The 26,576-nt window shown below is 39.3% G+C and overlaps 1 protein-coding gene across 1 annotated transcript in view; it reads left to right on the top strand.

The window, feature by feature from the left end:
- Positions 1-20: 20 nt before the first annotated feature.
- The window catches only part of UNC5D (unc-5 homolog D (C. elegans)), a gene marked incomplete at its 5' end in the record, with an annotated part of 47,737 nt that continues 21,181 nt past the window's right edge, over positions 21-26,576 (top strand). The window contains 7 exons of the mRNA XM_009710464.1: positions 21-207; positions 1,030-1,197; positions 2,465-2,629; positions 10,121-10,153; positions 16,245-16,430; positions 18,640-19,017; positions 21,413-21,497. Coding sequence (XP_009708766.1) covers positions 21-207; positions 1,030-1,197; positions 2,465-2,629; positions 10,121-10,153; positions 16,245-16,430; positions 18,640-19,017; positions 21,413-21,497 — 1,202 coding nt within the window. The remainder of the gene's footprint in view (positions 208-1,029; positions 1,198-2,464; positions 2,630-10,120; positions 10,154-16,244; positions 16,431-18,639; positions 19,018-21,412; positions 21,498-26,576) is intronic.

Below are 26,576 nucleotides of genomic sequence, written 5' to 3'. Positions count from 1 at the left end.
TTCTTCCCTGCTCCATCCCTCTCCAGGTGGAATGGCTAAAGAACGAGGAGCCCATAGATTCCAACCTGGATGAGAACATTGACACCAGAGCAGACCACAACCTCATCATCCGACAGGCACGTCTGTCCGACTCTGGGAACTATACCTGCATGGCTGCCAACATTGTTGCCAAGAGAAGGAGCATGTCTGCGACAGTTGTGGTGTATGGTCAGTGAAAACGCGATAAGTATGGAAAAGCTTACATGCCTGTGCTTTTATTGCTGGAGTACTTTGTATTTTTTAACATACAAATGGTTCGAAATGAAATGGATAACCTCCTTTCTGTGATGATGAATTTCAGTTCTGTTGCTCAAGGCTGAGATCACGCCTGCTTTTAGAGTGGATAGAATTAGGAGGGTTTTGTTTGTGATGGATTCTCAGAAGTTATGTCAATAATAACAATCCTTGCTCCAGATATTAAGAAGATCCAGTTATAAGCTAAACCACCACATAAATAAGCCTTGCCTGTATCAGGATGCCCCGAAGCACATGCCTCAGGAGGTACATAAAGGGCTGCCTTAATTGGATCGGTGGTACTGCAGTATCCAAGCGCTAACTAGCAAATCTAGATATTACAAAGGACAAAAGAGCAGAACCGTTGCTTTATTACCATCCTCTGTTGCTCTCCATGTTTATTACTGCATGTGACATTTAATTGGTGGAGGCAGAGGATTCTTAAAACACCCATTTTAAAATAAAGAAGTCTTGTTTATGATTTAAGCAAAGCATATTTTATGAGAATTGAGGTGCCTGCTTTTACTGCCCTCCCAAACTCTTATCAGTCATTGCACTTTTTAGCATATTTCTTTGATACTGTGGCCTTTCTGTAGTTGTGTACTGACAGGTAGCAATGCTCCTACTTCAGCTTGGAATTTACCTGTAGAACATAAAAACAAACTTCTGCCTTTGAATGAAATGATCTGATCAGATTTGTTGCTTGACGTCTCTTAGCGCACCTACCGCAACCTCAAGCATGTTTGTGTTTTGCAGTTAATGGAGGCTGGTCGTCGTGGACCGAGTGGTCAAACTGCAATGCACGGTGTGGTCGGGGCTGGCAGAAGCGATCGCGGACCTGTACCAACCCCGCTCCACTCAACGGAGGTGCATTTTGCGAAGGAATGTCAGTGCAGAAAATCACCTGCACTTCTCTTTGCCCTGGTGAGATATGCACAGTGTACTAAGGAATAATGTTGGGTGTCACATTTACAGGAGAGCTCTTTCAGTCTGAAATGCCAGGCAGACAATTGTGCTCTGAAGAGCCCACTGAGGTCCAAAAGGAAATTGGAAATACTTGCATCCTTGTTTAGACTACAGCCCGCAGCTTTTGTGTAGGGTCTGAGCAGTACTCACAAGCACCTGTGGCCTGATCTGCCAGGTTTGGCAGTGCTTTAACTTACACGGAAGCTAACTAAATACTCAATAACAGAGCAACTGGTTCAATATGAAAAAACATCGAAGTGGGTGGGGCTATAGGGAAAGGGGAGATGATGTCAGTAACGGTAGAACCACAGAAACCTAACCTGAGAACTTCACTGAAAAGCATTATTTACCTTGCAAAAGTTTGCTTTCAAGTATATTAACCTTTTGAAATTGAGCTTATGCTATACATGAAGTGTGGTGTTAGATCCCTGGACACTGTGCGTTTCCGTATTTGTTCACCTGAAACCTCCCTTGTCTGAATTTGGAATTGATGTTTCACATGTACAGCTAAAGAAAGTTAGCAGGAGTGTATGCTTGTATGTTTTAAGAGAATATGTTTGCCTGTGGTCACAGCAGAGCTTGTCTGGATTCTGGCAAGTCTCTTTTCTAGCTTTTATGAGTTTTTAGGTACAACATGTCCTGAACTGGGATTTAAAGAACTTAATATTATTTATATATGTCCCTGTGTTCATCTGACTGTTCTTCAATCTGATTTATGCATGAAAAGGAAAGGGAACTGTGGAAACCCTTCTCATTTGGGACAGGGTCAGAGACAGCTATAAATCAGTCAGCAAAGCAACGTATTGATCCATTGTCTGGCTCAGGGCATTAGCCAGAAGTCTATAAGGCCAGCTATGCTCTTTTTGTAAATGTCAGCATCGTTCCTCTGGTAGGAAAATGTGTGGCCTCTCTACATCAGCCTGTTTTAAGGTAGAATTTGTGTTGAAACATAGCTAGGTGGCAGTTTTAATTGACTTTATTTGCAGAATGTTAATATACTGGTGCTGTTTTAAAAGCTTCCCTGTTGCACACTTGAGGTGGTACATTCTAATGCTGGATTTTAACTTCACATCTGATAAAACTATATTTATTTCTCCTGAGAATTATACTGTATTTTACTTGCTGTGGCCTGAGGGATATGAAACAAGTATTCTTGGTAGGACCTCTTAACCGCAGCAGTTTGATATGCAGTGATGATGTTTGTTTTTTCTTCCTCCCCATTCAGTGGATGGAAACTGGGAAGTGTGGAGCGAGTGGTCTGTGTGCAGCCCAGAATGCGAGCATTTGAGAGTTCGGGAATGTATTGCACCGCCTCCAAGAAACGGAGGGAAGTACTGCGAGGGCTTGAGTCAAGAGTCGGAGAATTGCACTGAAGGGCTTTGCATTCAAGGTGAGTAACGGTTGGCACTGAATTGCATTTAGGAGGCATGGCCTAAAATGTGTACCGTAATCCAGGTAACGTAGCATATCTGCCACTCATCCACGTCAGTAGAACTCTTCTGGCTGAAATATCACTGTGAAAAAATAGATTGTTTTCCGAGAGTTGCGTATGTGAGGTTTGAAATCCACAGTGGTTTCTGAGTCACTGGATTTGTGTAGCACATACTTCACCTATTAATTATCAGATGATTCTAAAAACCCAGATAAAGGTTTTCTGCAATGTGTAATTATGACCACCTGCTGCAACATATTTCACAGAATATACTACTTAGCCTTCTGCCTTCTCTTGCAAGTAAATTGGCAAAGCACCAACATGAATACTCTTGGTGCAAGAGCTGTTTCAGGTCAAAGTTTACTCCGTTTGTTGCCTTTAACACAGAAGTTAAATAAAGGCAAATCTACTTCACAGTGAGTTCCCTGTGAAAGGGTTTGCCCATTCGTAAATGTCGGGAAAGCATCTGGCATAGTTGCTACTATCAACAAACAACTCGGAGCCAAGAAAATCAGCCCTGCAGCTGTAGAGTTGCAGAACACCCAGGGACAGCTGCGTAGTCTCAAAACAAAGAAATTCCCAAGTTTATTCCTACGCTGAATGCTGCTCCCTGCCCATGAAGTGATACTGTCATCTCATCGCTTTCTAGCAATAAGATGGCAGCCGCGGGAGCAATCAGGAATGCTAGGGCTGAAAGATGTAAACTGAAATAAATCTACTTTTTCTTTAATTTCCTAATTAAATACTCCTCTTTCTTTGTTTCTGCGGTACTGCATTACCCTTCCTTCTTGATCTTTTGCATGTACGTGTTCACGTTATGCCTAGCAGTCATTTTCTTCTTCTACCACGATGCATGCAACAGAGGGAATATGGCTATAAATCCTAAGCCTTGTGCTCCTAACCATCACATACGTGATTACAATAGTGTACGTGCCTACAGCCTTCCCCCATGTGCACCTTCCTAATACTGGTTGGCAGTTTCAGAGAGAAAGAAACAGCCACTGTGCCCAACCAGTTCTTCAATGAAGTACATCTGGTGAGATGAGGAAAATAATCTTCTAAACAAAATGAACTCCCTTTTTTGCACTGAGATTTTAATAATTTCTTAGTGGCAGGTAGCATCCTGTATATTTATTCAGGCTTCAGAAATACGTACATCTCAGCTGAGACATTAAAGAAGATTTTGTTTGGTTTTGGAGGGAGGGAATACCTAGCAGTCTTGCTATACGTCTCTAAGAACTTCAAGTTTCCAGGGTTACAGAACAGCCGTCCTGCTCCAAGGTGTCAGGCAGACAAGCTCCAGTCTTTAAAAGGACATAAATGAAATTTAGACCTTTTTCCTTCCCCCTGTTCTAAAAAAGAATAACTCGTGAGAATTTGTGAGCCCAGCAGTTCATTCAGCTTTTGAGGACCAACGTGGTGATCACATGACGTTTTCCGAGGTCTTTCTCTTTCCTGCACATTAACTGAATGCCCTTCCCGGCAGATGGCTTGATAAATCCAGGATCCATTCATGGGTGCAGATTAGCATATCCATTGGAAGACTGTCAGAAGGATGCGCTGAAAGGGGCATGAAAAGATGCAGCTGAGGTCTGCACACTTGTCATTATTTGTGACAGTCATGACTTGACGTACCATCTAGTTGGCTCCTTCTGTGGTTTTCACCAGAGTTAATAAAAGCTGGCCCTATTCAGGTCGCTGCTTCCAAGAAGAGCCTTAAGGACACTGCAAGGTGCTAAAGATTACCTGTCCTACCTCGAGACTAATCTCCTTTCATATTTTGTAGTTATGTGTCAGTCCTGTGTGTCCTCTTCGGTGCTGCACTTATATGGTAGAGGTAGAGGAACAAATGTGGTATTACGCTTATTTTGGTAGTCTGAAAGGAGCCCATGGCCTGGGGAAGAGCTGTGGTTATTAAGCACTGAGAGTCAGGATACAGATTTTACTTGATGGCAATGGCTTCATTCCGTGGGGGAAATCACTGAAACTCCTCGAGTCCTTGTAGCACATTTGGTGTCAGGTACAGACTGGGCCTCTGAGCGCTGCTGTACCAACAACCAGGGGTTGTACCACACGGGCTCTTGGTGGTGGCTCCTCCAGCTGTTCGTTTCTCCTTTCTGAGCCTCGCTCCGAGGAGTTCATCCAGACTCGGTCTACAGGCAGGTCTTGGAACGTCCCTGTCGCGCTCTGTACAGTGCTGAATCACCACTTTAATAGCGGTGTGAGTCCTCCTCGGATGTCACAGAAGTGCGAAGGGTTGGTGCTGTGCTTGCCAGCTGTCTTTTGAGGACTACCTCTGATATTTACTGCCAATTCCAGGAGTGCATTATCAGGAACTGTTCTAGGATAAAGCCCTCTGAAGCTTTTTGTATGAGCAAAGGTTTCACATGCTGGTCAAATGAGATGTTACTGCGCACAGAGGAAAAGGGAGTGGATGTTTGGAGTTCCATTCATGGACATGTTAGCAGTGCAACAGTCAATCTTTTTATTTTTTTAAAATGCATCTGCGTTCCCTAGAAGACGACTGTTTTTCATAGTAAGAAATATAAAAGCTGCCTTGTAAAATTCTCAAGTGTGAACTCTGTACATGTTGGCGCATTCATTCAGTGCCTTTATTGAAAACATACTTTGTTTAGTGACTGCTTTCTCTTCATGAGCAACCTCTAACCCCCAGTACAGGTGACCAGTGCTGAACTCTGAATGAAGCATTCGGGATCTAAGTCTGTACGGCCTGCAGCTTTAGCGAGAAGTTTGTATGCAAGTTCCTGCAACAGAAAGAGAAAGGGGGTAGGATGTCAGCTGGTCCAAACAGTTCACTTCATCTCAGAGGGGGTATGAGACAGGGGAGGGTTGGCTTTTTCCAGCAGATACAAATGTAGTAGTTTTGGCTGTGGAAAATAAAGCAGATTGCCTTCTGAAAGGTCCTGCAAAGAAACATCACTAGGAGTTGAAAGTAAAAAAACTTCAGACTGTAAGGAACCAGTCGCCAATTCACTTTCCTTCTCAGAAAGCAAAGTTTAAAAAAAAAGAAGAAAAAGACATCCCATGACAGTCCAGTCTGATTAGAGATACACATATAGCGCAGCCAGTGTATTTCTTTTTTGTGTTATTAAATTTAATGCCTATAAAGGATCTCATATTGACAGCCCTGGAGATAGAAGTTCTCTGTTTATCCATAGAATAGATGACAATGAAGTATTGCTTCCCTGCTATTGCTTTACTTAAGCTGCTCTGTTAATGTGCCCTACTAAGAACTCCAATAGCAAGCATTGGAAGAAAGCCCTTACCACCAAATTACTTGATAGATGCGCTATTGGAATAGTTACAACATGGCAACTAACTTAGTTTTAATAATTACCTGAATTGTTAAGTATTATTATTATTTTCATTGTCTGTCATATGCTTTATATAAAATCAAGCTCTTTGATTCAGGAACTGTCCCTCTGCTTTATGTTTGTACAACCACTGGCGCAAAGAATATTATTATTAACGAACCACTAACTTGCCTGACTAATGCTGCTGCAGTAAAAAAGAAAAATGCCCCAACAAGTTGAAATCAATTGAACTAGCATAGGATTTCATCATCGTCTTTTCAGAAGAATTTTGATTTTTCTTTGCCATGACATTTAGAATCACTTTATAGATGCAATTTTAAGAAAATGTAACTATTTTACACAACCAGGTGCAAACAGAAGTGAAGTAAACAGTGTATGTCTGAAAACAGATGGCTGCAATAGCAAAAGCTTTCTCTTTCAGAAGCAAATCACTTTTCTACACATGAGACTTAAAAAGCTCTTAGTAGACTTTAAATGTTCTTAATCCACTATGTGTAAAGAACTTGCCTGCTTTAAAATAAATAAATGGATCATTATGGGTAAAAAGATACAAAAAGCACTTTAAAAAATATGAGTAAATTTTGAACAGATTTAATCAAGTTAGTGTCAGCTGTGAAACACAAAGTCTGTAAACACAACTGATGTTGAGAATGAATATCGAAATCATTTTACAAAGGATAAGTGGCATAAGTAATAAAACCAAAATTTTATGATTGACATGAAAAGCCATTTAAAATCTAAGCCTACTAGGGATGCATATGTTGACATCAAAGCCATACTATTTAAAATTAACAAAATTAAATTCTCAGCTTGTGCTGAATATCGGGGGATGGAATTTGCTGCTGCGGGATTTTCAATGCAGAAATCTCATTGGGTGAAGTATTTCTGTTCCTTTTATAAGGTGAGATGGGAGTTAGGGAAACTGTGCGCTCACAACAATGCTGTAAAATTAATTCCAAGACAAATAGAATGGAAGATTTCTCTCTGCTGCACACACCAGCAATTTTTGACCTAATATTGGGACCAGAAACTTATCTCCAGGTAATTCGTGGGGAAAAAAATCTACTCCAGTGTAATTGGGAGTTGAGCGTGTTGTCAGTGTGATCCTTCATCTCCAACAGCACTTCACTGGAACTGAGGAAGCCAAGTGGGAAGAGAGGAAGCTAAAGCCTAGTGATACAAAAGCTGTTACTGTTAGGTAACGAGTGGGGCCGAGATCAGCTCTGGCCTGACGTGTTCCTTGGGTTTTAAATGAGCTGGTCTCCTCCTGCCGTGATGGGCAGTACCAAGGAGTGCGTGCTGGTTCTGAAAGTTGGGTGTCCGTATGCGTTCCAGTAGACTGGAGTGTCCTTGTGCCTTTCATCTTGGAGTGTGACACTGTTATTCCTATGTGGGTTGTGCTCTGTGTATGTACTTGTGTCAAATTATTTTTAGGACTGTAATTGCTTTCTCAGCTAATAGGAATTGATGCAATTACCCTATTTTTAAAAAATCTTTTTCCCCTGTTCATCTTCCGATATGTGCCTTTTCTGCTCTGCTTTTCATCCCGTGGGGAATTGTGAAGGAAATGCAGTACTGTGCTACAGAAAACTAATCTCTTGGAGGTTATTTATCAGGCACAACTTGTCAACTTTGTTCCTTCCGTGAGGCAAAAATAGAAATAAAACATTTCTTTGGTTAAGTAAGAACTTAAATGAAAATAAGGGTGAGAACATAAGATGCCAGGAAAGCGTAGGCCTGATTCTGAACTGGCAGAATAAAAATACTAACCCTGAGCATGAGTTTTCAAGTTTGGAGTCAGTAAATGAAATGGTGATAAAACAGGTTCTACTCTCAGGTTCTTTATTCCATCCCTGACCGGAGAGGCTGGGAATAACACAAAGATGACACCCTTTCATTCGCAGAAACCACCTTTTTCTCACTTTGTCTTTTGATTTTTCTGGATGGATCCAGATCGTCCAGTCCTTAACTGAGAAGCAACTGAAAGTGCTTTTCTTTCAGGACTTCTAACAATTGAATAGATATAAACTTATATGCAGAAGAAAGGTAGAACTCTTTTTGGGTTTGTTATACATGAAAGATTGCCAGGCCTGTCAAGTTGGGAGAAAACCAGAGATTGAGTCAATCTGAATGCAAAGGTCGCTTTTACTCAAGAGGGTCCTAACAGCTTCCTAGGTTCTTGCGTATTTGCTCGTTCATTGTTTATTCCCTACCACTCTTCTCAGTAGTATACTTTTCCATGGTGGATTTCTCACTGTCTTGCAGAGGTGAAAGTTTGTTCTTTGCTTAACAAAAGAGAGGGTTTTGTAGAGCTTCTTGTTTTATTTTTATCTATTTGCTTTAAAGTTATTTTTTTATAACTTCAAAAACGATTGATTTTTTTTCCCCCAGTGCCCAAAAAAGAAACAAACAAGTAGGCCATAAGCAGATGAACTACAAACATGTTTTTTCTAATGCACTGTAAATCACAAATAATTTTGGTTTCCATTTTTCAACCAGCCGTGATACTGAATATTGCCAAGAGGCTTCTGGATCTAGCAATTTCACTAGTTTATATGACAAACGCATTTCAATTCTATTGCAGTTTTCTGTAGATAGCATTATGTCAGCAGCATGAAAATGTTTGTTTCCATTGCAAAGTTCAAGTCTGACACTACTCATTTGGTGTTTACATACATCCTTTCCTATCAAAAATAAAAACAACCTCAAGAATAAAAAAACCCCCACACTTAGCTTTTTGGCAAAGCCAAAATCCAAGGATCTTTTGGGTTAAGTATTACTGAACTGATCATTTTCACAAATAGTAAAAATAATAGATGGCTTCTCATAATCCATTTGCTTACATTATCACACAGCAAAACACTGAGCTGAACATCTCGTACCGTGAGGTGGTTTCCATTAAGACCACTACTTCCCAGTGTAGATCACAGGACTGCAGTAACAGCGACTGCACTGGTGGCTGACCTCCAAAAGCAGCAGTACCAGATCAATTCATACAAAAAGGAAAACACAAAATAAATCGGGGAACAGCTCGGTCAAAGGGAATTTCCTTACAATGCAAACCACCTACAAAATGGATATAGTCTTGTCTGCTTGGGGATTTATATCCCACATTGTATTCTGTCTGTTAGATTGGTCGAATTCTGCTGAACTGCTAGCCTTTGTTGAATTTTATAGAAATAAGTAAGTTATATGTTGTGTTTTGGTGTTTTCTTCCGACAACCTTTCAGCAAAAGGTATTGGAATAGCTCCCTAAGTTAGGCGGGCTGCCCAAGAAATGACGGGGTGGCAGAATTGATCTCGAGGCCGTATTTATAGAGCATGCAGAACGCAGCTTTGAGACAGTCCCGGCAACCCCGCACGGAACATGAATTCGTAAGCAGGGTCTTGGAAATCGCAGACGCGTTCCTCCGGACCGCTGCGCTGGGCTGGCGTGTCCCGTGGGTTGCTTTGTTGCCGTCTACACCTACAGAGCCTGCACTCGTGCGGTATGGGTGCTGCACCAGCCCGAGTCCCCCATCTTCTACAGATTACTTTTTCAGGTCTTAGGTTATGAAGGATAACTCAAACACTTATTACAAGGGAGACAGAGAAGCCTCATTTTTGAGAGAAGCACTACTGTGTAAAGCCTATTTTATAATGTGTTTGCATATGTATGTATGACATGTAGATGTCATTAGTGGTGTATATTTATACAAAATGTGAATATATTGTACATTTTAATAATTTTAAGTGTCCATCACTAACCTTTCCATATATCAAACACACAAAAAAATAATTAATTCTTAACTGACTTTCTTTGCCAAGTGATCCGCTTCAAAGTATTGAACTTCCTTATTGCCGAGATGTATATTCTAAATAAAAACATCCAATAAAGCTAACAAATACTTGAATTAACCAAGTGAGAAATTACTGCAAAGAAACATCCTGAAAGAGATTTAGAAAAAAAAAAAAAGATGAAGGGAAAAATATGGACAACATAAAATATTCATATTGTCAGCAAACAAGGAGAAAATGTTTCATTTATAGAGCTAGACAGAAGCGATATAGGAAATAGATATGCTCCATGTAAATTTATTAAGTGCAACTTTCTCTCTCTCTCTCTCTCTCTCAGATAAAAAACCTCTTCATGAAATAAAATCCCAAAGTAAGTTATTTTTTTTCCTCTTGTAAATATGATTTTTTTCATCTTCTCTGCCATTCTGTTTTATTTGTTTAGAAGCTAAATAAAACTGAAGGTTATATGAAAGGCTTTCGCATCTACCGAAAGCATCTACTTAGTAACTTCATGATCACAGGTTTTAGGCTAAAAATAGAAAAGTGACCATTCTTTAGTAATTTGTGTCTGACTGGGTGCCCTTTCTACAGGCGTGCTTATCTTGAAATTGATCTCTTGAGGACTTGTAATTAGAAAAAAAGAAACTAATATAGGAGTTTGGCTCGCCTGGTTCAAATCTGGTTCCACGACTGGCTCGCTCTGATCTTGTTCCGCTCACTTTGGCCTTCATTTATCAACGGCTTAAAGGTGTTTAAAGACTATATCGTTATCATTTATATACTGCTTGGGGGGCTTCTGTCTTGCACTCTTTGTTTCTTAGGCTTAGATTACTTTCAGTGGAATTTTAGTTCAGAGCAGCACATTTGGAATGAATTGACTAACTGAAAGATTTGGTTGAGAAAAAGAAAAGACACAATTTCATCAAAACCACAATTTCTGCGAGGCCTGTCTGTTTTAAAGCAAAGAAGTTGTTTTTTTCTTTCATAAACCGTACACAAAGTTTTGAGGATTTTTGACTGCTTAGTTTTCAACAAAAAAAATTGTATTTCTATTCATAAACACATTTTTGGCTTAATTCCTTTGAAGGACTTAAGAATCCACCTGTACTGAAAAGTAACTCATGCAGTTGTTTATATCTTCTTTGAAGACAGATTCTTCTATTATGTATTATAAAATATATAGCTTTTAAGTCTGAGTATTCTGCCAGGACACAGGGGCCTGGGGTGATCAGATTATTTGAAATTTTATGGAACTTGGGCCTTAAATCATTAGGAAAACATTTGGAAATCCTAACCTGAACTGTATTTCCTTTGAGCTCACATACTGTAGACTGCAATGTCAAAACATCCTGCAGCAAAATTTCTTGCTAGCTTGAACAAAGTGTGTTTGGTTATCCCATCCTACAGTATTCCTCTGTCTGATAAAAGAAGGGTTTTAAAGGAACGGGTTGAGTTCAGATCTGTGTAATCCATGGACAACTTCATCACAATTCACAAAGGAACAGAACTAAATTGCAACAAAAATGTGACGCAAATAAAAATAAGAATTATAGAGGAGTACAGTTATTGTCCAAGATGGCTACAACTCTTGGTGAGTGAAAGGTGTTTGGCTTTTTAAAAGTTCTCAGTTTTCAATATGGTGTAGTCACGTAGGGTGCATGATAGCCACCCTGTTTCGCCCATTAAACAATTTGAATGCATAGAAAGCTTGCATAAAAATCTCTCTCCTTTAGGTTTCCAGTTCTTAGGTATTTCGAAGGATACACAAAATCAAATGTAGGTTTCTAAGGATACACAAAATCAAAAATGTGCTGTGGTTGCCTTGGCTGCTTGAGCGTTTTTAGTTTTGTCTTGCCTTTGTCTCGCTGGAATCATCTCCTAACTGGTCACGTACAATTGGTCTGTGTCATAACTTAGCTCAGGCGATTGATACATTTTGTTTGTTTATCTGCACCGTTCCCATTTAATTAGAGAATCTTGAAAGGATACCAGCCAAATTGCTTTATTTTCTGATTTATTAAAAAAGTAACTTTAACGGAATTGATTTTAGCATGTAAGATACCTAGGAGAATTGAAGGCTTGCTTTATAGCTGTGACGTTAGAAACATAACGCAGCTTGTTGCTATTCGGCGAAACAGGAACTTAGTTTAAGACTGCATGAATCATCATTGATGCGAAATCAAAGTCAATTATGAAGATAATTGAGAAGCAACCTGTTCTACTAAATAACCTCTTACGTGATTCTCTGTCTTTTGATCCTTGTTCTCGAAGGCTGGCTGTATAAAGAAATGGACTTCAAGTTGCTAAGGAGTACAAAAGTGAGAGTGATGGAAACCTGGGGGAGGATGGGAAGCTGGGAAAATCTTTCAGATCTCCTGGCAAACTCTAATGGTAGATGGGGGGAAATGTATGCCCTGCGTAGCTCCTGGAAAGCACTTATTGTAAATGAGATAATTTAATCAATTACATTTCCTAATGTACTAAACCAAATGTTTCATTTTCTGCTCCTGCACATCTTAAATTATCTTCAGGTGCTTTATGAAACTTAATCATAGTTAATAGAAACTTCATTACCATCAAATGTGCTTTCAATAAATGTTGTGTAACAGTGTCAGGAGGTGGAGTGAAATATAGGCTACAATTACCACCAGCACGTATCCTGTAACTGAAATGTATAAAAACCGTAGAGCTTTACGAGAGTCCCTACCTCCTCTGGGCTGGGAGGATGCAGTTCATTAAATAGTAATTGGTTGACTATAAATGTTTTCTTTTTTAGTTTGTTTGGTTTTTGCTTTGTTCCCTTCTGGGAAAAAATAAAAGCAGAAAATTACCCCATTCCCCAAATTTGCCATTCTTTTCTTCTTGCTTTGATTTCTAGTCTTCCATAAAAGGAATTATCCATAAGAAAAGGTAAAAAGGTGAAGAGATTAAAATTACTTTAAAAAGCCAGTATTTGTTTCTAAAGAAATACTAACATCCTGAATAAAAATGAAAGTCCCCTTTCTTAAGCGGTGGTGTTTCGTAGGAACAATTCAAAGGAATACCACGTCACTCTTCTCTTACTCTTTTAAGATAAAGCTATTTTAAAGTCTACTAAATGCTGAAAAGGGTATCCTTTTCCTCTGAACTCTGTGTGTTAGTTACTTGGGGTTTGTGGGTGGTTTTTTCCCCTTGCAATGGAATAGTTATGGGAACTCTTGAATAACACTTCCAGGTCTTCTACGAAACAGAACAATGACCATTTTATTAAAGATAAGGAAATTCAGAAAAAAAGAACTGTAAGAGATTTTAATCATATAATTTATAGCAAAGTGTCAAATTCAAGTTCTAGGGATACTTAAAAGTATTCACTGAAAACAAAATTCTTTTCTCAAGAAAAATTTTGCTTGAGTCAAACTGTTTTAAAATTCTGTATTCTTACTCTCATGTTTAACCTGTGTACGGCAGTCTTGTGCAGTTATAAAAGTATGAAACTTAAATTATCTGACATCTGAATTGATTGAAAAGAAGCAGCTAAACTAAGTGGATTTAGAGTAATAAATTGCAGTTACTCACAGGTGAGAACTTAAGGTGTGTTTTATATTCTGGTTTTGACGGTGAAAGTTCAACTCCTGTATTTTCTACCCGTTGCCATTATGGTGGCAGTAATTTTTTACTGATAGGTTATTTCTGCATGTTTCAGGCTTTATAATTTATTATCTCAAGAAGGTAGAAGAGGTAATTCAAATTTGCAGCACTTTTCTGCTTTAAAGCAATGCTGAAAATGGAAGACTTAAAGACGCTTTATGGTCAAATAGCTATGAGCTCACTATGGTTCTCTGGAAAGGAAAAGAACCCCCTTGCTGTTAGGTTTCCTCTGCCACTGGAGATACGTTGCATTCATTCGCTTGGCTTATTCATTGTACTAATTACCCACAAAAATTAAGTCAACAATAGAGTTCCATAATTAATTCCCTGTAACAACAAAATAGCTTGGGAATAGAAAATTGGAAGAAATAGAAATGTAATTAGTTTCTGTACTTACTGTTCTGCATCTGATACTAGAGAGTAAAATGGAGGTGAACCAGTATGTGATTAAGGCACTGGATTGGCATTCAAGTGGTCTTGGTTTGATTTGAGGTATTTCCAGTCTTCCTTTGTGACCCTGTCTTTTTGCGTTTATTTTTTCCATCTGACGTAAGAGAATATGGGCATCTCTCATTGCTGGTCTAATACATTCACATTGTCAGCTAACAGCTTGCTTTTTGGAATTCCTAACTCTGAACGTAAAATACTTAAAATTCTCTTTACAACATTTTTCAAGGGGGCATTTCATGGACAAAAATGGAAAAAAAGGTTTCAGAAAAAATCTTTTTCTCTAGTAATTTATTTAGTAGAACTGTGTGGCAATTGTAATGTTCCAAGAAGTTGGATAAGAGCTACTTACAAGTCTATTCAGTTGTGATTACTTGTCGTGACATGCTACAGAAGATGGATTTCTTCTGAAAGCTGATATACTATGGAAAATTTTTGATTTTTTTTTTCTTTTCTCCTTCTCAGCAAGTTGTAAACGTGTTAAAAACAGAAACCTTTTTCATTATGAGGTTGGTTGAAAATTCAACAGAATTTTTGCAGAATTATTTTCTGGGCTAAATAGCAATTCTAGTAAAACTGATCTCAAAATGTTTATTTTGGGTTGAACGGGATGTTGGAATGTTGTATTTGGGGTTGACTGGGAACAGTTTGAGAATGGGGATGGAAAGGGTGTTTTCTATGAAGGATGTTTGAGCCAAACAGTTTATTTTACTTTTGATTCAACTGCCCAACTAAAAATATCGGTTCCATTGCCTTATTCACACCAAATCTCCCATGTTCTCCAGCCCACTGAAAGCAGTGTTTACGCACTCGGTTTCCTTGCTGCTGCGATTCATGTGGCATTTCACTTATGTCGGCGCTCGCCTATTGCGTTTGGTGTGCCGTCCCAGGGAGTTCAGCTGCTTGTATTGGTAGTTGCCAGACATGGCGTGTACATAAGAAATTGGTGAGCCAGGAAAGTTAGCTTTTCTGGTGCTGCCCATAGCTACACATTTCTTTCATCTCAATGGTCTGAAGTTTCATTTTAAAAATTCAACTAGAATAAAGTTATCTGACTTGTTGCAGAAAAACATATGCACAACAGAAGCCTCCTCCCAAATACTAATTAAGTAATTTCAGTAATTGGCTGTTTATTAAATGCTGAATTTAAATCCCTACCCTATTTCTGTACATTGCAGTTTATTTACTGATACTGAGTAGTCTGGATTTCCTAGTTATTTTTTGTCACTGTCATTTGTTATAAATAAACGCACTTTCTGTACCAAATGCTTCTCACGTGACAGCAGAAGCAGCATATAGAAGGATAACAGATGATGTATAGGGTGAATACAGGATTATCTCTTCCTCTAAATGGGAGTTTGGCATTAAGGGAACTACCGAAGGACCCACTAAGTGTACTTGCCAAGTAATTTAATTTCATGGTACGTGGTCCCAAATCCCAGAAGATCACAGAATAGCGGGACTGGATAATTCAATTACGTAATATTGCAGGTTTCATTTAGATTCATTCTTTCAAAGCAATGAATTCGTTTTCTCTGCAGTAAAAGTTTGAAGTCTTAGAAAACTTGGTTGCAAGCTTAATGCACGGTGTGATCACAGGGAAGGTTCGGTTTCCAACATGTTTTTAAAGAATGAAGATGCTTGTGGGAATCCAGGAGGATACGTGGGATCTCCTCAGCCCCTCGCTGAGCTGTGCGAGGATGGACCGTTCCTTCTCATACTAAAGCTCACGCAGAAAACAAAGAGGAGGGAAGGGGAAATCTTGATTTTTCAGAGGATTCATGACCTCCTGTATTAGCTCCAGAATTCAAACCTAAAACTTACGTGTCCCTGGAAGCTAGCAATAGACGAGACTCACGCCGATTGCTAAAGCAGCCCTCCCTAGCTGCAGCTGTTCCGCGTCCTCCCTTTAAGGGGTGTATTACCATACCTTAACGATCTCCACTGGGCTGCAATGGGAAACGATTGCAAACCTCAGCAAGGAGCCCAAGCTAGCAGTGTGTGCTGATGAGAGAGAAGGCTATTTAGTGGCAAGCGCTCTGCTTCTGACTGTTACGAGTCCAGCTCTACCATTTTTAAAAAAACTGTAAAGACCACGGTGCAATGTAGCATCATGTACATTGTAAAGACCATAAAACAATGTAAGCCCACCTATACGGAGTGATGCATCAGGAACTTTGCTCATGCTTTCAATTCCTTCTTTTCGATGTTCCTTGTGCTCCACTATCCTGCTGTGATCTGTTCCACATTTATATCTCAAGCTTTACCTCCCCGGCCACGTGTCTGCGGCCTCATATAATCAGTCCCCTCTGCTCACGGCCAGCCAGCGCCAGCCAGGACCTTTTTGTGAGTGTTGCTGACTTGGTACCTGCTTTTTCTCCTTTCAGATATTGAGACCGCCAGTGACATTGCCCTGTACTCCGGCCTGGGAGCAGCAGTCATTGCTGTAGCTGTGCTGGTGGTTGGCGTTACCCTTTACAGACGGAGTCAGAGTGAGTACGGCGTGGATGTGATTGATTCATCTGCACTGACAGGAGGCTTCCAGACATTTAATTTTAAAACAGTCAGACAAGGTTAGTGTTGTGATTTCATTTTCTTCTCTCCAGAGCTCCTACTGCAAAGAGATACTAAGCTCATAGTCAGTGACTGGCTGTGGGAGGGCACTCCAGCTTACCGCTGAGCAGATGTGTAGAAAGCCAGGGAAGGGTGGCTGCCGCACAAGGAACAGGATCCGGTGGTTAGCACTGTCTCTGCTACTCGTCTGTCACGGCAACTTGGACAAATACATCGTCTTTCTTGACCGCACTCTTAAGTGCTTTAGAAATACCGTCACCAACTTCTACAATGACATTTGTGACTTAGAAAAAGCCCAAACAAACCAAAACAAATTAACTAAATCAAAACAAACCCAGAAAGCATGTCTGTAGATCCTTCCTATTTAGTTACAGATCTTCTGTTTTCTTTATTCCAATAAAAGTGATTAATTTTTTACTGTTAATTTGAGAAATCCAACTTTATGTATTTTTATAAGCTGCTGTTAGCATGCAAATATCCACATTATAGGATCATAGAATCATACAATCATTATGGTTGGAAGAGACCTCAAAGATCATCAAGTCCAACCGTACACCCGATGCCACCATGCCCGCTAAACCCACTAAACCATGTCTTGAAGTGCCATATCTAAACATTTTTTGAACACCTCCAGGGATGTGAGGTCTGTGGGAAATAAATGTGCGTAAACCTGTATTAATTGAAAAAAACAAAACACAAAACACAAAACCTTCAGAAAGCCACCAATACAATAAAATATGGAAGAAATATTTAATTTACTAAAAGCAGGACTCATGTTTTCTGGAATATTATTTCCTTTGGACAGAAAAGTGGAGAGGAATACAAATGGTGATTAAAATAGTATGTTTCTTTACTTCCGTACTGTCATTCTAACATAGAGACCTGCCTTATTGTGGGTGGGTGGGTGTGTTGGTGAGGTGTGAAAGTATCCTCACCTCTCAAAGTGAAATACGTTGCTAAGTTTGGGTTTTGTTTTTCTTCTTTTTTTTTTTCCTGTGTTGTTTTTACAGTTACTTTATTTTCTGGGAGACATTCCTAACCAAGCATAAATTGCAAGAAATTGGAAAAAGGGCTTGGTAGACAAGGATGTTTGAAGGATGTTTACTCATTCATATAAATATCCAAGCCTTTGATTAGAGTCATGTAATTCTCAATGACTCTCTCAAATAGTAACTTTTTCCTTTGCTGTTCAGTTTGGCATGGAAATCTTGTTTTGAGTCTGGAGAATTGTTTGTTTGGCTTAATGTTTCAGAAACATTAGTTCTGGATGCTCTGAAAACATCTGAGCAGGCCAATTTCTCTTATGGCAGGATGCTGTTAGTTCAGTTTCAATTGCTTTGGGTGCTCTGTCTGTGGGGTTTTTAAATAAGAGCATTTGTAAACTAAGCAATTCCGCTGAAAAAAAAAGGCCAGTTCTCTCTTCTGTTTGCTGAGAAACGAAAGCACAATACCGACATGCAGACAACAGATTAGTGTGATCCAAATTTTATTCTTTGGAGGAATGTGTTTATGTTAGCAACCCAACCTGCAGTCCCTTAAAGTGATCAGATTTTCAAGGACGCAGTATAGATAATTTCTAGAAAATTAGTTACTTCAGAAAAATTTGTTTATGAAAAACCAACCAAACAAAAAAATCACAAAAACAAATGAAAAAAGATCAAAGCAGATAAAGGATTCAGACCCTAAACCTGTCCATTCCTTCTCTTTTTTTCAGAGTGTTTTCTGAGCTAAAATGCTTCTAAATGAGTAACTGTGGTATTTTTCCCCTGTATTATTCTTGTCCCACTTTCTTTTCAACCCAATTTCCCTCAGGCATGAAACTATTGTTTTGTGTAAGCTCACGGAAAAGGTCTGCAGAAAGATGTGTTTTCACCCAATGGGTTTTAATGTGTTTTTTTAAAAAAAAAAAAAAAAATGTAAGAACAAAGACGTATGCACAAACCCGAATCCAACACAAAAAGGAAGTTCCTTCTTGGATTCATGCACTCTGGAGTTGCCTGAAGTGCGGAAAACATAGTTATCGAGTACCTATTAGATCTATCGCGTCATGTCATCTGTTTTTTAACATTCCTTGATGTGATTTTGAGCTCTGAGAGTATCAGGAAGGAAGAGCAAGTCAAAAAGGGAATGGTGGAGAGGTCAGAAAGAGATTTCTGGTTTAACGTCTCAACACAGTAACTAACTCCCAAACCTGCTTCGTTCTGCCAGGTAACTCCCTGCTGTTGAACTCATCCATGCAGCCTGACTTGACAGTGAGCAGAACGTACAGTGGCCCAATCTGCCTGCAGGATCCCATTGACAAGGAGCTCATGACAGAGTCTTCGCTGTTCAACCCGCTGTCAGACATCAAAGTCAAAGTTCAGAGTTCGTTCATGGTGTCCCTCGGGGTGACGGAGAGGGCTGAGTATCATGGAAAGGCACATTCTGGAACTTTTCCTCATGGGAATAATAGAGCTTTTGGGACAATACAGGCTAGAAACAAGGCTACGTATATTCAGAACCTGTCTTCTATTTCAACAACAAGTGAGCTGAAGACAACTGCCATTTTTGGACACCTGGGTGGCCGTTTAGTGGTTCCAAACACAGGTGGGTAGATCCTTTCTCATTAAAAGCATATGAAATAATCTTAGATTAAACTTACTTTGCCTGATGTAGTGTTCTGTAACTAACTAAAAAAAAAAAAGCGGAGGGAAGGAAAAGAAAAGGTAGGGGCTCCCTTAATGCAAATTTTGGGAAGTACAGCATGCTGCCCACACAGGAGATGACTGATCAGAAGAAAGCTTGGAATAAGTAGTAAAGAGGCATTATGCCTATTTGAACTGTTCTAAATTACTGCCTCTCTTGATGTCTTCAGCATGAAAGTCACATTAATCAAAGCTGCTGCTTGCTTGGATCCTGATCCAAAAGAAGGGCTCCCCAGGAAGGAGGTCGATATTGGATCAGCATCTTATATAATGGGGTCACATTCAAAGCAGAATCTACATGGATCAACATCTGACTGCGTTAACATTGTCAGACTTCATTATGTTATTGAAGTCTGCAGCATATAACAAACAGACGTCTCCTGAGAATAGCTTCCGCTCTCGACAAAAACTCTAGTGCGCTTTTCATTAGCATTTACTCCTGGCTTTCTGATTTTCTCTTTCTTTTAGCTTAATAGCTTGACAGATTTCCATAGTAGGGCACTTCAAAGTCAACTGGCGTTTCAAGATTGGGCTATGCACTGAAACACCGCAGCAGAGATGCTCAGTTTCCATTGTTTAAGAAATAAAGTTTGTTCTGTGACTTCAGAGTTTTGCGAGACATATTTTAGACTTAAGAAATTGTTTGTTAAATTAGCTGAAAACATACGGCACCAAATTAGAATCGGATAAAGGATGTTAAAATCATAGTCCCGCAGTATGTTACACTACATCACTATGTTCATATCATGCTGAATAAAATTCCTTATGTTGGATACTTTCTTTATCAAAATGGCAAATGTAGCAGAAATAGCCAGGTGCCACCATTGCTAGCGAAGAAGATATTTTTCAAACTCCAGTGATCTTTGTTCACTTTAAATTCAACTTTGTTTTCATTCGACTAGTTTGTCCAGGCTTATCTCTTAGTATCCAGTTGAACTGAATGATTTAGAGCTTTATCCTTCCTGTTTCATAAAATGGGTACTTTAAAGGTTATAATAAAAAATATGGTCTGTATTTAGTGAAGATTGATAACAGTATATAATTCAGGGATGCAATATTTAGTGTGCAGTCACGCACAACACATGGAATGTATTAGTTTCTTTGCAGATTGTTTGGTTTTATGTTCAGGAATGAATATTACAAAGGTAGAGGCACTAAGTCAGTTAAGTCGTAAATGAAGAAGTCCCGTATACTGTATATTTAGCTACTTTATGCAATCGTAGTTCCATCCGGTTATTTAAATGCAGGTTTGGTCTGCTTGCAATTTATCTGCTTCCTTCTGCCTATTTCTGTCAGATCAAATTTGCTAGCCAATTGTACATTATAGTGCATTCATATCACCACTTAGCTGAGGTACTGCATTGTGTGACATATGCAAAGTAAAATACAGTCTTCCTGTATTGAGTACGCTATACAACAGCTTAATTTCACTGGTACCTGGTGGAAAGCATCCTTGTAACTTCTAATTTATACTAGCAGAGAAAAAGGGAAATCGTATCACTTGGATTCACTAGTTATTATGTATATGAACAAAAAAGTATGATGATTTCCATGCAAATTCAGATTAATTTGGTTAGGTAGTCTCTCCATTATGAGATTCCTTATGATCCTAGAATTATCAGATGTGATTTCAAAGTTAGAGAAGGGCAAAGAGGTTTCAGGAAAAGTTTAAACCATGATCATGTCTTGTAAAACACGGAGCTATGCAGATGATAAGATGTGTACCAGTAAGAGGCATAGAACAATTAAATAGGGAACTCAAAAGAGATTGTTCTGTTGCTACACCAGATAAAAGCCTGTTGGGGTAACAAGACCATCAGAATGACTGAGATTACAAAATACTCTTGCTGCAAGCCTGAAGGAAACACCTGATGGTGCCTTTTGTTTCCATAAATTATTCCCTTTAGTGTAAGTGGTGAAGTAGACAAAGAAGTCTGCCTGTACCCAAGGAGGAAGAGAAGCCTTCAGTCACATCTAGACTATGAATCCAGTGTCATTTAGTGGCACAAAACAATGGGAAGTCAACTACTTAGGAGCTCTGTTGGAGCACAAAGTTTTTAGGCATATGAGTCTATCCAGGCTCTAAGACAGTCAAATATTAATAACTATGTGGATCATATTAATCATGTATTTTCCTTCCATCTGATAATGTTGTAGTCAGAACTACTATTTCAGAGGAGCATTCTTCTGCTTTAGTAGATGGCCTTTCTAGGCATGTAAATCAGAGGCCAGTTGTGCATTGTTCTTTACATCCAGTGCCTTTCCCAAAGGTAAGTTCTGCCCTTGCTCTTTTGTAGGAGTCAGTTTGCTGATACCACATGGAGCTATTCCTGAAGAGAGTTCGTGGGAAATCTATCTTGCCATCACTCAAAAGGAGTCCAGGTAAGAAGTACATAAAAAACTGCACACACATCTCCAGAATCAGTGGAACTGTCTCGTTTAATGGATTTCTTGTCAACACCATCTAAAGGAATGGGATATGCAAGAGTCACTCCACCTCCCCTGTTGCTGGTGTGACCACACTGTTGTGACACGTGCTGTATCTGTAGAAATGACAGCAAAAATGATCTTGGTGTGATGGTTCTGTGAAATCACATGGAATTATTGCAAATGCTGTTAAAGGACTGGATCCCTCAGGGAGATTGATGTATAAGTACTGAATTCTGAGTCAATAATTTTATCATTTTTGATTTGCAGACTTATGCAAGGCTACTAGCAGCACAGGTGCTTTCATTAATTACTTGTTGTAGAACCTTTGGGTCCATAAACTCTCAGAATATGCAGGCAACAGGTTAGAATTCACTATCCAAGTCATCAGTTTGAATGATCCTATGGTACGTAGGTACTGAATTGTTACTTCACGACAGATGTTTGGTAGCCTAGATGATGTGACTAAGTGAATGCTCAGGACCATTTCTTAAATTGATTTGTTATATAAATCACCATTAAAACCTGTTTCCCAGCTGGATTTGCCAGCACCATCTGATGAACAGTAGAAATTAAGCTGCGCTTTGATCCTTGGGGTTTTTTTTTGCCATTGCGTCTGGTGGGACAGGAAGGTGATGTTTGAAATACCGGTGGTCTTTCAGAAACAGTCAAGTTAGTTCTCTGAGTTTCTCAAGGTTTCAGCTCTGTCATATTTATTTCAAAGACAAGAAGGAGAAAAGGAAACAAACAGAAGAACTATGGTTTGGCAAATGCAGGTCATTGGGGTGGTTTTTTTATGTCAGTGCGTCATGTATGTTGGAAATGTCTGTTGTACAAAAGAAATCTAGCTCATTTCTAGATGCTTTTGAAACTTTTAAAATGTTCTGTTAGATGAATGGCACTGAATTCTGATGCCAGCTGCACACATGGGTGTTTTCATCAATTCCACTGTAATCACTTCTATTGCCTTCATTCTGCCTTAGAAAGACGATGGAATTTGGCCCAAAGTCACTTGCTTTAGAATGGGTCTTCCCCTTTTTTATATGAATAAACGTGGCCAGAGAAAGAGATGATTTTAGTAGATTTTGATAGCTGTTCCCATAAAAAGACTTCCCAGTGGCTTTATTTTTCACACAACATGCATTCACACCTCCAAGTACTCTGCACTCTTGTTTCTTTAAGCCTGACAGACCATACGTCAGCAGAGCCCAAGTTTAATCCAGTTTGCTTGCTTGGTTCACTCGCGTTCAACTACAAACTCATCAATCCCTACAAGAGAGTAAAATTGCCAAACCGGTATGCAATCGAGTGTAATTCAGCAAATGAAGAGAGCTTGTTTAGTCTAAGCGTAGCACTCTCACTAGACTGATATCTGGATTCAGAGGGAAGGTAAAGCTTAGGAAATGCTAGCCATAGCATTGAACTGTTGAGATTGGTAGAACATATTCTTCATTTTTAGACCTTTTTTTCTTCCCCAGGACCATCTTTTTTTTACTTGTGGTGGTTTTTTTTCATGAGTTAGAAGTTTGCATTATTTAGTTTCTAAGGTAAGTTTATTCTAGAGTGAAGAATTTACAGAATGATTACATTGGTTCTTGACAAGTTCTCTATGAATTTAAGGGATTTGAGAGATACTAGGGTTTGCACTACTCTCTGAGGAGCTGAGGTGAAAAGTGCTGGAAGAGCTTGGGGTAAAAAGTGCAACCATTCATTGAGTAAGTAATGTGTCTAGTTGCCAGACAGAGATACAGGAGTGGCCCACAGTACCAATACTGGGTCAGGATGCCTCAAGTTGCACATGAAGAATTGAAATGCATTTGAAGCTAAGTCTTAAACATCTTGTCTGAAATTACAGTAGTAGAAGAACAGGAGAGAAAAACAGGGATTTGATCTCAAGTTACTGTTTAGACACTAAGCAGTACTTAAGATACTTCTCAAATTACTACACCTTTTAGTATTTTTAACAACTAGTCATGCTGTCTGCTGTCAGCATCAAACCTCCACCTGTTGTAAATACTTGTCCCAATTCCTCTCCGCATGCAAGCATTTGAGTTTGAACACCACATGAGAAACTCCTCTATCAGTTTGGTTTACCCCCCTTTCCTGCCTGTGTTTTCCAGGAATATGTGTCCTTTTGCAGGTAAAATACAGGCAAATATACCCTGTCTCTTAGCTTCTCGGTGAGGTATTACTCAGGAAAGCCTGCCACAGTCATTCTGGCTTATATTCTTTGTTCAGGTATATTCCTCCCTCTCCCCGTTTAAGGAACCTTGATGTTACCCTTGAAAGATTGTCAGCAAACACAGAATATTCAAAAATCTCGTGCTCAGCCTTTGACTTGTGCTACTACACTCTGGTGTGTATCACTTGAAGCTTTGTTTTCATTACCCCTAAGTATACTTCACCTTCCTCGCTTCCTGTTTACAATGGGTTTTCTTTATTTTGTGACTTTCAAATCTAAGTACAGTCAGTCCGCTAGTCAGCCTGGATGAGACTTCTCAGGAATATGCTCATATTGCAGGCAGCAGAAACAGCAATTTACATCTTTTTTACAGCACTGTTCACCTTGGCATCGCTGCCCTTTGCAATGCTAGGTAGAGCTCTCTTGGTAGAGACTAGGTAGAGATGCTAGGTCGAGCTCTACTGCTGCAGGTCGGGCTCTAAGGCTAAACAAAACTTCTCACCTCCTGCTGTCATTAAAGGAACGTAGTGATGGTTTTAAAGAAAAAAATTGTTAAAGCCAGAGTCTTTCCCCATTTAAACCTAGAGCAACATCTAGGTATCTGATGTCAACTTCTATAGTAGTAAAGTATTCTGTGTCCTTAAATTCTCACGTGAGATTTTAAGGACACTTAAATCTCTTCCACGCTTCTGAACCACTGCATCTCAGCAGTGGACAAAGTGATCTCTCTAATGCCCTTCTCTGGAGGATAAATGACTGCTAAATCTTTTGAGATTGTCAGATGAAAAGTGACAGGCATAATCAAATTCTATTTAATCGAAATAAGCTACTGAAAAGCACTCTACAGTCCTGCTTTTTGAGTTGTTGCCAGAAGTCAACTGCTGTGTCTTGTGCGCATCTCTGCAAGTACAAGACCACGTCTTCATCCAGTGAAAAGTGTCAATGAGACTCCAAGCTCGCTGAGGATCTGGTATGTGCAGATTCTGTAACAGGGCTCGTTAATTCTGTCATGCGGCTTTGTTGCACTGAGGCTTTTCAGTTACATTTTCTGACCTCTTTTTGCCTTGCTCTAATCTAAACTTTTGAATTCATTTCTTCTATTTTTGATGCTGAGTCTTTCTGCTGCTCCTAATTCTGCACAGGGCTGGCAAATTGTCATTCAATAAGTGCACTGACAGAATTTATTGGCCCTACCTTTACATCCAGTCTTACAAGCTGCAGTGAGGCACTCCAAACAATACTTTTGGGGGAAAAAAAAGTTCTTAAATAACTTTCTTAGCATTCTCAAACTACCCTTTCATAGTTTACATTCCAAACAGAGCTAAGTGAATAATCTGTAGTGTATACTTTAATTGATTAATTTAAGGATAATTTCCAGAGACATTGGTCCCAGGTAAAGAGTGGTTCACTGATTAAGCCTCATTTTGAGTGCTTGTTTTTAGAAACAGTAATCAAGGGCAGGTTTGTACAACGGGAGCCAGGAGAGTTGGTTATAGTTCTTTACAGCAGTTATTTCTCTTATCTCCCTCACCTTAAATATACATTCAGCTAGAAGCACTGAAAAATTGGTGGGTATATCTGAGAAAAGGAGAAGTGGAAAGAAGAAAATAACTGCACGTACAGTAAATATTTACTTACAGTAACTTATAGCAAAATGATTACTGGAATTTTCCTTTAAGAACTGAAAGATACAAAGCTGCCTATAAATTTTAAAGCCTAGAAATATTTTCCAAAACTTAAAGTGAAGTCCATTTTTTTCTCCTTTGATACCTGAACTCCTTTGTGAAAACTTTCCTATTCCATGCCCATCTGCTGCCATAGGTTTTTGATCATTTTCAATGAAAGATTAAGATATGTAAAAGGAAGGAAGAAAAAAAAACCCAACTGTTTTATCCGCAAGGGTTCTGCAGAAATTAATTAAAATAGGTCAATTTAAAACAAGCATCAAATGTTGCCTATTTTTTTTGTGGGCAGAAGCAGAGGTAGCAAACCAAACCGAAGGTTATCGCAAGGAGATTTTTCCTTCCTTCTTCCTTAAAGTGAAATTCTATAAAGTGAGACAAAAGCAAACATTCTTTTTTTTTTTTTTTTTTCCATCAACATACTGTATTTTTCTTCATATCGTTGAGGCAAGATTGATCTATCTTTCACCCATCTGACCAGACTTTTCTAGCAGCTGCAGATTGCACTGACATGCAGGGAGCCTTCTCTTTCATTGCCCATGGGCTTCTGTGTTCTGAGGGTGGGAGGAGAGGCCAGCAGTTCAGAATTAGTACTGGATTTGTACGTGCATGTGGAAGATGACAGAGAGGAGGACTGAACCACACTGCAGAACCGCTATACGAGCACATGGTTTGTCACGCAAATATCCCTAAAACGTAGACAGGCACAATGCTTGGATGTGGAGGAAGGGTAAAATAGTGGAGTAGAGAAAGAGGACAGATTTCCTTTACTTCACAAGTTGATGATTTATCACCTTTAAAAATGAAGTAGCTCGAGTTGTGATTTCTGAATGAAAACTTGTCCACATCATGTGGCAGTCAGTGGAATTTAATGTCATCCCAAAGCTAACCAGCTCAGTAGATGCATACAAGAAGGAAGTCCTGTGGTGTTCTTGCAGAGATTTGAACTCGCCGTAAGAGGTACCTTATGCATCTTAAATGTGTGTGAGAGAACAAGGATCACAGTGTTCAGACTTGGATCATTTAGGACCAGTGGGTTAGCTGTCACTTCCATTCTAATCTTCATTTAGCTATTGAGGTAGGTTGGTATGAGATATATGTGAAAAGACACACAGGAAGAGAAGTGATACGGGATCTGATGGAGCTATGCTGAATTCACTGTCACTTTGT

The sequence above is a fragment of the Cariama cristata genome, unplaced genomic scaffold (assembly GCF_000690535.1).
Source record: "Cariama cristata isolate BGI_N322 unplaced genomic scaffold, ASM69053v1 scaffold25241, whole genome shotgun sequence".
Taxonomy (NCBI): domain Eukaryota; kingdom Metazoa; phylum Chordata; class Aves; order Cariamiformes; family Cariamidae; genus Cariama; species Cariama cristata.
Note: the sequence above shows the minus strand (reverse complement) of the source record. Positions and strands in the feature narration are given on the sequence as shown.